Source organism: Oreochromis aureus, linkage group 6 (genome assembly GCF_013358895.1).
Source record: "Oreochromis aureus strain Israel breed Guangdong linkage group 6, ZZ_aureus, whole genome shotgun sequence".
NCBI classification, from domain to species: domain Eukaryota; kingdom Metazoa; phylum Chordata; class Actinopteri; order Cichliformes; family Cichlidae; genus Oreochromis; species Oreochromis aureus.
In genome coordinates this window covers 40,993,903-41,006,422 of record NC_052947.1, presented here as the reverse complement: position 1 = coordinate 41,006,422, position 12,520 = coordinate 40,993,903, and the positions used below count along the sequence as shown (strand labels likewise).

Genomic DNA, 12,520 nt, shown 5'->3' with positions numbered 1-12,520 from the left:
CAAACATTGTGGCTTAAATTAAACTCACGATTATGCAAATGTTACTTTCATTCAGGTGAGCCTAAAGAGGGTCCCCCAGGACCCAGAGGTCCTCCTGGAGAGCCAGGTAAATAAGTATTCTTCTCCACGGACACAAAGATAAATAAATAGATCATCAGCATAAAAGATGATTTTGGAAGCATCAGATAAAACAGTTTTTCTCCATCTTAAACCGATCTGTGTCCTCACAGGTATCGGCGAACCTGGACCTCCAGGCGAGAAAGGAGCACCTGGGAGCTTTGTGCCGACATCAGGTTGGTAAAAGAAAACTAATTTCACACAAACAGTTATTTAATAACAAAAAACACACTGTCCTCTGGTGTCTTCGCATGGCATTTGGTGCACTTTACTTTGTATCTCAGAAACCTTCTTTGCTGGACCACCCGGACCTCCAGGACCCCCGGGGCAGAAAGGGTCACAGGGTAGGTGCAGAGGACCAGAATATTGATGATTGAAAATCTTTGAAATTAACTGACCAGTGTTGAAGTTTGAATGTTTTCTATAATTCTTTCATCTTAGGTGACCCAGGACCACAAGGGTACCAAGGTGAGGAAACTGCGTCGTACTTTAGAAACTCCAGGTTTTCACAGATAGTCTAAATGTAATGGTGACTATTCCAGGTGAACCAGGACAACCAGGCCTTCCAGGAAGCTCCGGAGACCCAGGTGTTGGTATGTCAGGAACTTTTTACTGTCTCAATTTGTTCAGGTGTCCCTGAGGTATTTCTGGGGTCAGTAACAGTCAAGCTATGATTGAATATGAATGGTTTTCATTGCAGGTTTCCCAGGTCAGCCTGGACCTCAAGGTCCACCAGGTCCAGACGGGCCACCGGGACCTAAAGGTAAATTCAAATCATTCTTGAGCTTATTGAGCTTTCCAATATCATTCTCTTTTTATGTTTGCACATTGGTTGTTCTTTCTGTCCGTGTGCTTCCAGCTCAGAAGAGGCTCTAATTTACTTTAATTTGATTTATGTTTCCTTTCACAGGTGATATGGGAGATCCAGGACCTCCAGGAATTCCAGGAGTCTCCGCAGGTAAAATCATTTCTTATATATGTTATATCTGTGATGTATCTTCAAAGTCTCACAGTTTTACATTATTGGAAGTAATTTGTCCCAGGGTGATGTAAAATAATTAAAGGAAGGCCCTCACTTACAGCCTATTCGTCTCTGCCAGAGGCCTGATTAGCTGCTGCTAGCACACCAAACCCAAATTTTCAGAACCCTCAGGCATTAGTTGCTCTGTATCTAGTTTGGACCTTTTTTCTTTTTAAAGCCTTTCCAGTGTGAGTTTGACAGTGTTAGATTAGGAATTAGGAATGTTACTGTTTCAAACATGCTTTCCTTTGAACAACCAACAGGGGGCGACTCCTCTGGTTGGAAAGCGTTCAGCACACTATACAACTTGTGGCTGTATAGAAGTCACTGTCAGTGCTCGGCCAGCGTTACTGCTGCTCGCTCATGTTTTTCTTGGTGAAGATGTAGCATGTTCTGTTATTAGCAAATATTTTTAAACTGATATTTGAGCTTATTGTCTACATGTAAATGACATTCTGGGAATTCGTGTTATCGCACCAGGTAGCTTGCTCAATCATTGCCCCCCAGGCCTACCTGGACCGCCCGGTCCACCTGGAAGAGATTGTCCTGGATCTGGATCACTTGGTTTGACCCCATGCATTGCAGAATTCCTTAAGAGTAAGCTGTGCACTGGCAAAGCTGCGCAGGCACGCTGCTTCTCCCTTTTCTTATCCATCTCCATCAAATTCTTGTTCTTTGAATCTCCCCCTGGGGTCCATGGCAGACACTTTAAAAACATTAACAAATTTGGCAAAAAGTTCCTGATTTTCTGTTTTTTGCTGGTTTTTATCTGCGCCTCAGGCACTCCAGCGCCACCAATGGGCCAGAATTGGACTTGTGTTTATGCATGTAACTTTGAACTGCTTTATACAAATGACGACACTTGGAATCCTTGGATCATGTTGATTTTAAGCATCCAAAACCAGTGAAATTCGGGATTAAAGAAAAGGCCACAGTTGGGATAAAACTGGGATGGATGATCTTCGGGCCAAGCCTCGCAGATATTAGGGTATAGATTTTTCATTTTTAAATGTCCTCATCCATCACAGCTAACATAAATCAGCCACAAAGTTGGGAAAATGGGAAGTATTTGTCAAATTCCAATTTGGTACATGGACTTGAATCACATTTTAAGATGGCACAAAACATCCTGCAACTAAAAAGGATGCGGCAATAATTAAAAAATAATTCTTTTAAGACCAAGACATGAAAAGTTGTCCTATCAGCTGTCAGTTGTCATATGTCCACTTTGTTATTGTTTGAGTTTAAATATTTTCCGAGCCATGATTCCGTTTTCCAATCCACGATCTTGGACTTGTCGCCCCCTCATGAGCATCACCTGAACCCTGGGAGGTGCTGCGAAAAGCAAAAAGTGCTTTCAGCCTCGCTTTGGACATGGCGGCCTGCTGAACTGCATGGCTGCTTGTAGCTTTCATTGTACTTTGTCGCTGCTTGCAACTATATTTGAAGCTGGTATTTTAACTTGGTATCTACATATGGATAAAAATGATGAATAAATCTGCTTTGACATCAGGTGGTGGCATCAGAGAGTACTTCGTTGGACCTCCTGGGCCTCCTGGGCCTCCGGGGGCACCAGGCACACCTGGACATGCAGTGGACGGGCTGGTTGATGATGTCGCCAGCAGAGTCATCGCCTACATCCACAGTATGGTCAATCACATGATAACGCTCCACAGGATGGTACACAAGACGTGGGAGTGAAGGTCTGGAACTGTTGCTCTTTCAGGTTCAGGCAGAGGTTATGATGGGACCCCAGGCCCTCCTGGTCCTCCGGGTCCACCCGGCTCCGTCTCTCTCAATGACATTATCAGCCTATTACAGAGTAAGTCTCTGATACACAGGTAACATCTGCTACAATGGAAGAAATACAAAATTGTTTCATGATAATCTAAAAGTGATGAATCCTCTCATTTGTTTCCAGGAGAGGACGTGAGGCGATACATTGCTGGTCCTCCGGGTCCACCGGGACCTCCAGGAGCTCCAGGTTATGGCAGCTACAGCTTTAACACGCAGGAGGTGGCTGAACGTGTCCTTAGTTTGATGACTGGTAGGTGTGATAGTCTTACAGGTGACCTACCAATAAGGTCCTCTGTTGTGTCTGACTATAATCCTGGTCTCTCTGCAGAGAGGGAGGCGCTTGGTGTCCCTGGACCTCCTGGACCTCCTGGACCACCTGGAGCTCCTGGTTTTCCTGGAAACTTTTTACCAGGTAAGAAGCAGAATCACTAATTTCTCCAGTTAGACCAAATGGTTGACCTTGAGGCCAAACCATTTTGGTCTGGGTGAAACAAACAGGTCTTGTTCAATGTTGCCCCACAGCCAGAGTCCAGCTGAGTGGGTCGACTTTAAGACCCCTCAAGTTCACCGTGATTTAATACCATTATTAATCCAATAAATATATTATCCAACTAGATGGGTATCAAACTTTAGTTGGCCCTCAGGGGCCTCCTGGTCCCCCGGGTATCCCTGGCCCACAAGGTCCACCTGGCCCAGAAGGACCACCTGGATTTTTTAACTACATCAGCTCAGACATTCGTGACTACCTGCAAAGTGAGTTTGACCAAAATCTTTCGCTCCACCTTCTCAAAGAGAGAAACTGTGTCTCACTGTTGGTCTTCTTCTCCACTGTCCTCCTACAGATGTTGCTTTCAAAGGTCCTCCAGGCCCACCCAGACCCCCTGGACCTGAGGGACCCCCTGGACCAATCAGTGGGTTGGTTACTTTTGCTGACCATCTCAACAGAGACGCACTCAAAGCTGAACTACAAGAATATATCAAGAGTGAGTTTAGAGCAATGCTTCACCCATTTCAAATCCAGATAATCTTTGGTTCTGGACCTGTTTTTGGGGAATAGATGGTGACAGGTGTTACAGAGAATTGTGGGTAGAGAAGAGGCTACAGTTTAATGAACTCAGACTGTGCTGTGTTTTCCTCCAGGTGATGATGCGAGTGCCGCCATGTTTGGAATTCCTGGTCCACCAGGTCCTCCTGGACCCCCAGGACACAAGGGAGAGCCAGGTTTGCCTGATGACTACTCCAGTATGGCTCTCAAAGTAACTGATTACATCAAATGTAGGTGGCAGTCACACTTCATAAAAAATATGACTGACTTCAGACTGAATCTGTTTAAACACATTTTCTTAAATCATGCAGCCCACGGTCTGCTCCATGATGCCATGAGCAACTCTGAGCGCGTGGTTCAAGGACCTCCAGGAATGCCTGGAGAGGCCCGATTGGTTAGTTCCCAACAAAATGTCATGGATGTGGTGGAATACTTAAAATGTAAGTCAACCTGACCTTTGGTTTCCTTTATAACTGACACTGAAGTGCACGGTTATGTATATAAAATGGTAAATGGACTGTATCCAGAGGTGCTGCCCCCTACTGGACGTTTCTTTTAAATAGACAATGCTAAACACTCTTTATTCGTGACATTTGTATCACCCTGTTTCCTTTGATCTGCAGCTCATGGTGTGATGCGGGACATTATGAGGGAGTACAGACATGTCTTCCAAGGCCCTCCAGGGCCCCCAGGACCCCCAGGTCATCCAGGATACAGCCACTGGCTGAAAGGTCTGAAAGGACTGCTGGTTCACACTTCTCTCCTTCTCGGTTTCTTTGCAGCTCGTGGTCTCCTCCGAGACACTGAACGTGTCATCCAGGGACCCCCGGGGCCACCGGGACCTCCGGGTCCACCAGGATACAGCAGACTTTTTGGTTCTGACACCAACGTTTCTGATTTAGTGGAATACATAAAAAGTAAAGAACATATAGCAGCATGGTACAGCAGAATGTGGATGTGTTTTAACCACCGAGTGTGTCCTCCACAGCTCATGGAGCCATCGTGGGACCACCTGGGAGACCAGGCCAGAAGGGGGAGAGGGGATTTCCAGGACTGAAAGGAGACAGAGGTGCAGTAAAAGGAAATCATGGACTTCATTGTTAGTGTCAGAACATTTAACGCATCGGCTTGTAATCTTAAGATGTGTTTTGTGTGTGTGGACACAGGTGAGCGAGGCCTTCCTGGACCTGAAGTGTACAGAGGTTAGTGTTGAACTCCGTATCGCTCGTGGGAAACAGAGTTTAAAAGAACAGTTAAGTTTTCCTCTGGCCTGTTGTGCTGTTCATCCATCCAGACTCTTCTGATGTCGTTAACACTTCTGTAGCTAATTCGCCAAAACTGGCAAAGTGCTCACTTCTCTTAAACTCAACTAAACGGCACATCAAAGTGAGCAAACAGGACGTAGGCACCATGGTAATGCAGTAAAGCCCCGATATGAAGCCTCGAGCTGACGGCTGTAAGTGAGGGATGAGTCTGAGAAAGGGCGGGACTCGACACGCCCTCGGGGTAACAAACTGTCAAACTGGTAACAATATTCACTGAAAACAGTCTTTACTGCGACCCCTTACATCTGCAGCGATAAGCTGTTTATAAATGTTCAGCATAGCTTTCATCACCCACTGGGTTTGTACTCTAAAAAATAGCCATAAACATGCTTTTTAATGCTGCTTATTTGGCATTTCAGTGTCAGCTGAACTTTTCTTCTCTGGAGGCTGATTGTTTGCAGCTAGACGAGTCGGCCCCTGCTGGCCGTTTGAGAGAATGCAGGCTCAACACATTTCATTTGGGCTCCAACTTTATGTCAGCAGACTTTCCTGACTCAACCTCGAAGGCATTTGTGTCTCCTGCTGGAATAAAGCCAGCGACCTTTTGTTAGACAAGCAGATGTCTAAACCTCTACCCAAATTCCTTTTTCAGACCCTGAGCCATTTTTGTTTTTCTTTCCACAGGCTGTGAAAAACGCAGCAGAATTTTGGCTGAAATGTTTTTGTGAGGATGATCGGGAACGATTTTCTTTCAGTTTACAGTTAAAAAAACTTCCAGCTGCAAATTTTAACTGAAGGTTTTCTGCCGTTTCAGGAGAATTCACAGTGACGAGTAAAAGGAGGAAGAGGAATGCTGGTGTTTGACGCCTGAGCTGCTGAGTTTCCTGCGTTTCGCTGTTTTAACTGTAAATGTGTGTTTTGAACCTGAAACACATGAAATCAGGGACGTCGTACTGAATTAGCTCGTGTGTGACGGTGTTCAGGGGTAACAGCAGACTTTACCATTTCATTTTTTTACTCATCAGACCAACAAGTATTTTATGTTTTTTGGAGTTTGTGTTTTAATTCTTGGTATCAGTATAAAGAATGAAACAGCACAACGTTAGAGAGAAAAAAGTTTATTTACATGAAAATGAAAATCAGCATTACAGGCCTTCTAAAAACTATACATGTTATAAAATGTGATATGTTTTTTGTTTGTTTTATAGTCAACATTCAGAAGTTAAGAACCAGAATTTTGTAACTGTTTGTGGTGGACGATCAGCTTTCATACATAAATAACTGCTGAGGACGTTTTGTAAAAGGTGCACAGCACTCCGTCACTGAGTTTTGTTTTTTGTACATATGATATGAAACACTTTGACTAACTCATAACAGCCAATCAAAGAAGATGAGATGATCAAATGAACCAATCAGAGGAGGAGATGGCCTAAACCAGTCAGGTCCAATTTTTCTTAACATTACATCAGATTTAACAATAATAATAATAAAAAAAACTGCAAAGAGCTCATGTGTGTTTTTTAATAAAGAGCCGTCCCACCTGCTCAATAACTGTTAATAAGCTTCAGAATTCCTTCAAAGGCAGTCGCAACAGGTATGCAGGGTCTCCACGTCTGTAGGATTAAGGCTAGTAGCTAAAACAGTGTTACAGTCTGAATCCAAACCTGCTGAGCTGCATGTGGCAGCAAAAATACAGACGAGGCAAATATGAGGTGTGATGGAGTCATGTGACTTAGTTTGACTGATCTCTTAGTTAAGATCATCTCCTCGTGCACCTCGGGACTATTTTCTACAGCAGTGGAAGTCACTTTATATCACTGTGCCTGTGTGGAGCGCCTCCATCAACAAGCCTGCCGAGTACGACAGGTGGTGAAGGTATCCTTCATTAAATCAATAGTGGAGGAGAGATGAACACTGAATATGGAAAAAAATAATTTGAGAAACAGGCGAGAACGTGAAAGTCAAATCTGTGCAGAAGTGTTTGTGGGGAAAGTGGTTCGAACGGGACTTCCATCGAACGTTTTAAAACAAGTGCAGAAATAATCCAGAGGAGCACGAGGACACGACCCTGAAGGGAAGCTCGCTGTAACCCTAAAATCAGATCGCTGTGTCACATCATCGTCCGGTTATTCGTAGCCTACTTAGAAACTGCAGTTTGTATTCCTTCTTCATCCCTGAATATCATTCCTACAGACAACAAGGAGAATAACCCGGCTGACGGGTGCGTAAATGCTTTCCTCCTGTCACCACAGTGACTCCCTAACAGTCTCCAACCTCCTCACAGGGTTTGTTCCTAAACAACTAATAGTCTTGAGCTCAAGACTGAAGGCATCCTGAAGAAAAACCTGCAGTAAAAGTTCCTAAACGTTGCATTAAAGTCATGCATCAGATCACGAGCTAAAGTTCTAGCACACACAGATATGTACGAGTTCATCAAACGTCATCAGTCCTTCGCCAGGAGGCTCCTCTTTTATCTGCAATACATTCTCCATCATCACTTAGAAATGATACTTACTGATCAGATTTAGTGGTAAAACTATTTTTCATCATTTCCTTTGTGCAAAAATCTAAACGGGAAAAACGTCGAGCAGCAAATAAAATTAGAAATTAATTGAATTTAAATGCCGACACTCTGCAGGCACTGCGCTGTTTAGAAAAATACTTGCGGCAGGTTGGACTGAGCACTTCACACGAACTCTCCTTCAAATGGATCCTGATAGAAAACAACAGAGGAAAAGTCTCTGCAGCTGTCAGAGGTCAAAGGCAGCACGGCTCAGTCTTCACCGTCTCCATCGATGCATCCGTTCGTTTGTCCGTGTGTGTGTAAACGTCGGTGTCCTCTAGAAGCCGGTGGACTGGACGCTGGGGATTGGATAGAACTTGGAGATGCGGGTCTGGGTGGAGGGATTAAGGCACTCCGACTCGCCGCTCATCTTGAAGAACACTTCCTGCTCCTGCAGCTTCCTGGCGAACTCCTCCTCCAGCGCCTGCAGAGCACACACACATGAAAATGCTTCAGTTTCCTTCGTGTAATGAACCTCAGGTAAACTGAGGGGTCACCTGACTGAGGTGCTACGACTCACAGAATCAGTCCACGCCTTTAAATCGCTTCCTAAAACACATTTTTAGACGTTACGTGTTGGGCTGGGCGATATATCGAATATACTCGATATATCGCAAGTTTTTCCACGTACGATGGTTAAAATGACATCATTGTAACCATCGAGTATAGGTTGCCATGGAAATATTAAGCTGTTTCCACGTAATTCACAGAGTTTTGTTTCTCCCACACGCTGTGAATGCATCATTAATCCCCCCTCCCAACTGGAAAATGTTGTACCCGGCGCACTGAGCTGAGCATGCGTGTTTATATCCTACCACACAGGGACAAACATGGCCACGTTGGGAGTTTCAGACTCGCTGTCGTTTGGATTTCAGATGTCGAACAAAATGCGGTAAACATGCCGTAAAACTATTGCCCCAAAAGGCAGCAGTGCCACGAAATTATTCCACCAGCTGAAAAGTCATGCACTGCAACGTGAGGAGTGTTTTAAACTCAGCATGTGAACATCACACACAAAGAAACCTTTCAATAAACCAGCCGTGATACGAGCTGCAGCAGCTCTCAGCGAGTAGCTGCTCGGTAACTCTGATTCCACGTTATTGTATATTTGTGGTCTTCTTTTGTGGCTGGTTAGGGTGGGTCACAGAGGCCTGCAGCGAGCCCCAGTACTGGGAGCACTGGGGCTCAAGAAATATTGCCATATATATATCATGTATCAGGATGTAGTCAAAAAAAATAAAATACTACGATATTAGATTCTCATAGCGCCCAGCTCTAGTTACACATGATGTCATCACTCTCTGACTCATTCTGTTTCAGGGGCGTTACCTTCTTCCTGGGTCGCAGTTTCTCCCTCCACTCCTTCAGCTCCTGGCTGTGCTCCTCGTCCAGCTCCTTCAGCTTCTGGGTCTCGTGTTCGATCAGCAGGTGGCACTTCTCGTTCTGAAGCACACACACACAGTTACGTTATTTTAGTGCAGTCTTTTTTCAAACGGGACTTTGGCGTGTTTAACGGAGCCGACCTGCAGCTGCTGGAGCTCGCGGATGTTGGCGTCACACTGGAGCTGCAGGTCTCTCATCTGGTTTTCGTGCTTCTGCTGTTGGTGCAGCCGCTCGTTCTTCTGCCTCTTCTCTTCCTGAGCTGCGAACTGGAGACGCGATTATTGACTAAAGGCTGGAATTCTTTGAGGGAACGTTTCACTCTCCGAGCTGAAGGCGGCGTCTCACCTGTTTGACCTTCTCCCTCTCCTGCTCGGGGCTGATGGCGGCTCCGGTGATGCGAAGGCTCTTCTTGAACATGGCCATGCGGGTTTTGGCTTCGCTGCGCTGGATCTTGGGCAGTCGGGCTTTCTCCTGCGTCTGCTTGTTCTTCATCTCCTCGATCAGACGCTGGTTGTAGCGCTGCATCTGCTCCATCTCCTGTACTCGGGACACCGGCCAGAGTTAATGTGGGCAACGTGAAACACATTCAGGTTTTCATTCAGATAGAATCAAAAGTAGCAACAAGAAAGACGACAAACAGTTTTGAGCATCTTTCAGTAAAGTTGGCTGAAAAAATACTGACAAGTTTGACAGGAAGCACAGAGAGAAGAGAGGAACAGGCAGGATCAAGTCATGAAGGGTTCAGCAGGACATCAGCAGTTGGCTCAAGAACAATCACTACACTCATTCCAACGACTCAGCTTCTAACAGGATGTTCAGAGGATTTGATGTGTTGAAATGGCCAGAGTTTAGAAATGCTGACTGGATTTAGTGGGAAGAGCCACTCGGGGTCTGTGAAGTTTTGTTGTGACCTTCAGCAGAATTTCAGACGCTGAACATTTAGTCTCTCAGGAAGCGCAGTGTTGCCTTTCCCCACAATCTTAAACTGACTCGCTGTTGAGCTCGGGCCGACTTAAAGAGAATCAACAGGATCTGAAGTAGAAGTAAAACTTGGGGTTCGACAACATGCTGAAGGACCGGCTATGGTTAGAGTGGCACAGTGGTTAGCACGAGGGTCCTTAGTTCAATCCCACCATCGGACTGTGGTCTTTCTGTGTGGAGTTAGGTTAACTGGTGACTCTAAATTGCCAAATGTTTGTCTGTGTCTGTGTTAGCCCTGCGACAGACTGGTGACCCCGCCTCTCGCACTAAGAGAGCTGGGATAGGCTGCAGCCCCCCTGTGACCCTGACGAGGATAAGAGGATGGATGGATGACTTTGGTTAGTAAATCTGTCGTGTGGGTTTGAGGTGCGACTGCAAACATCCAGTGAAGGCAGAGGTTACCCTCACAAGACCAGCCTGACTAGCCCCAGGACACATCTGTCCACCTCTTTATTCCTTTTTTCTAATAACGGTGTTAAATCATCAGTTTTTCTTACACACACACACACACAGCTGAGACAAACAGAGTCAAACACTTTAGTTTCTCGACTTAAATGAAAAAACATCAAATAACTAAAAAGTGCCTAAATCAGGAGGACATCACAGATTTTCATCCTTTTAAGGTGAACGATGTTCCTCTGTGCACGTCTGAGGTCACCTAACAAACTGAACCAGCAGCACCGTCCACGCCGTACCTTCTCGTGTCTCTTCAGCAGCTGATGCCTCTGCATGAAGTACTGGTCTTTGAGCTGCTGTTTGAGCAGCTGGTGTTTCTCCTGCAGATGGCGCTCTTCCAGCTCCCACATGGCGGCCTCCCGTGCTGTACGCAGACACAGAACAAAAGACAAAGCTGAAGCTGAGCACAGAGGAAGCATTCACAGGCTGACAGGAGAACGTCTTCTTCACTACATGAGCTCGAGACCTGCAGCGGCAGATCTCTCCTATTTAGAGAAAAAGGCTCCTAACCTCGGCGTCAACTTTGCTAATGACGGTTCACATTTGACCTCTCTCTGCTGCCAGCCGGAGCTCTTTCTGAGCTCCTGAAGCACAGCTGCAGCCTCCCGTGACCTGCATTTCTGAGAAGTGTTATTTGTGCAGCTCCTGGAATATTAATCATGGGATTAAGTCCCAGTCTGTGCCAACGGGCAGCCGTCCACCTCGCTCCGACTGGAAGGGGTCACGGTCAGAAACCTCAGTTTTTACGTTCTGAGGTGAAAACACCTGCTAACATCAGTCTGAGTGCGGTTTACAGTGTCGGCACAGCAGGGACCATCTCAGGGGAGGAATGCTGTTTGTTCAGAGAAAAATCACCGCTATAATAATAACATTCATCTTTGTTGAGTAGGGTTTATTTATTTTTATAAACAGTCATAAAAACTGGAAAACAGTTTTTTGCAGCTTATTGTTGCAGTGAGACCTTCAAGGCTCAGTCATACGAGTGATTTCTGCAGTTATCACAGAAATCCAAACCATCCAATGAACAGACTCAAACCCAGAGGAAATCTGCTTATTTAAGTTTAAGCACTACCTTTAGTTATGCTTCTCATCATAAAACAGGAAGTATTTGTTGCGGGTGGAGGGAACTGAACACTGTGCAGGTGACTCAGACAAGCAGACCGCACTGAGAAAGACTACAACTGAAAAAACTGGATTTTATTTTTAGTTTTGTAAGTCCATCCTTAGATGCTGATCTTCTCGACTCGGATGGCGAACGTTTACCTCGGAGGAGCTGCTGCTTGTGGTTGAGGCACTCTCTCTCGATGGTGGCGAGCTCGTGTTTGTGCTGCTGGATGATCTTCTTCAGGGCGCTGTCCAGATCCTGCTGCTGCTTCTGCAGAAACTCCTGTTCCTGGATGAGCCAGATTAGAAATGATGTCAGCAAATCACAGATCATGTGATTATCATCCAAACGCTGTGGACGACTTAAATAACGTCCAAGAGCAGAGAGTGTGTGTGTGTGTGTGTGTGTGTGTGTGTGTGTGTGTGTGTGTGTGTGTGTGTGTGTCACAGGCGTTCAGCCAAGTCAGGCTAAGTGTGGTTTGAACTGATGAACCAGACAGTTGCAGCTGTCCTTAAAGAACATTTCACCTGCCTGTCACATTAATCTGATCTACTTGGCCCGGTGAACAGAGAGGAGATGATCTCTGACTCCAGGACGGCGACACACAGCTGGCCAAACGTTTGAAAATGAGCTGCTCTTAACAAACACAGAGCAGACATATTTATGTCTTTATCAATACATCATTTTGAGCAATGACACCCGAGTTATTTTATTTCATTTACAGTGTTTGTTGCAGTTTGCTCGCTCTAAATGAATAAAACAAACTAAAAATAATGATGTGAAATTA

The 12,520-nt window shown here is 45.4% G+C and overlaps 2 protein-coding genes across 10 annotated transcripts in view; one reads left to right on the top strand and one right to left on the bottom strand.

The window, feature by feature from the left end:
* Window positions 1-6,750, top strand: part of LOC116319579 (collagen alpha-1(I) chain-like) — a 27,136-nt gene extending 20,386 nt beyond the window's left edge. For 6 of the 9 annotated variants that reach the window (XM_039614031.1, XM_039614030.1, XM_039614029.1 and 3 more), the window contains 19 exons: window positions 56-106; window positions 231-293; window positions 402-461; window positions 559-585; window positions 660-710; window positions 818-880; window positions 1,028-1,075; window positions 2,652-2,783; window positions 2,865-2,960; window positions 3,060-3,185; window positions 3,264-3,347; window positions 3,551-3,688; window positions 3,778-3,918; window positions 4,076-4,210; window positions 4,292-4,420; window positions 4,604-4,897; window positions 4,969-5,049; window positions 5,147-5,182; window positions 6,060-6,750. In XM_039614031.1, coding sequence (XP_039469965.1) covers window positions 56-106; window positions 231-293; window positions 402-461; window positions 559-585; window positions 660-710; window positions 818-880; window positions 1,028-1,075; window positions 2,652-2,783; window positions 2,865-2,960; window positions 3,060-3,185; window positions 3,264-3,347; window positions 3,551-3,688; window positions 3,778-3,918; window positions 4,076-4,210; window positions 4,292-4,420; window positions 4,604-4,897; window positions 4,969-5,049; window positions 5,147-5,182; window positions 6,060-6,109 — 1,805 coding nt within the window. In that variant the 3' untranslated portion in view covers window positions 6,110-6,750. The remainder of the gene's footprint in view (window positions 1-55; window positions 107-230; window positions 294-401; window positions 462-558; window positions 586-659; window positions 711-817; window positions 881-1,027; window positions 1,076-2,651; window positions 2,784-2,864; window positions 2,961-3,059; window positions 3,186-3,263; window positions 3,348-3,550; window positions 3,689-3,777; window positions 3,919-4,075; window positions 4,211-4,291; window positions 4,421-4,603; window positions 4,898-4,968; window positions 5,050-5,146; window positions 5,183-6,059) is intronic. The other 3 variants (XM_031738952.2, XM_039614034.1, XM_039614033.1) reach the window with 3 other exon arrangements.
* The window catches only part of slkb (STE20-like kinase b), a 21,017-nt gene continuing 14,844 nt past the window's right edge, over window positions 6,348-12,520 (bottom strand). Inside the window, exons 13-18 of the mRNA XM_039614035.1 lie at window positions 11,892-12,021; window positions 10,868-10,992; window positions 9,537-9,728; window positions 9,332-9,457; window positions 9,138-9,251; window positions 6,348-8,232 (exon numbers count right to left, since the gene is read on the bottom strand). Of these exons, the coding sequence (XP_039469969.1) occupies window positions 8,086-8,232; window positions 9,138-9,251; window positions 9,332-9,457; window positions 9,537-9,728; window positions 10,868-10,992; window positions 11,892-12,021 (834 nt within the window). The 3' untranslated portion in view covers window positions 6,348-8,085. The remainder of the gene's footprint in view (window positions 8,233-9,137; window positions 9,252-9,331; window positions 9,458-9,536; window positions 9,729-10,867; window positions 10,993-11,891; window positions 12,022-12,520) is intronic.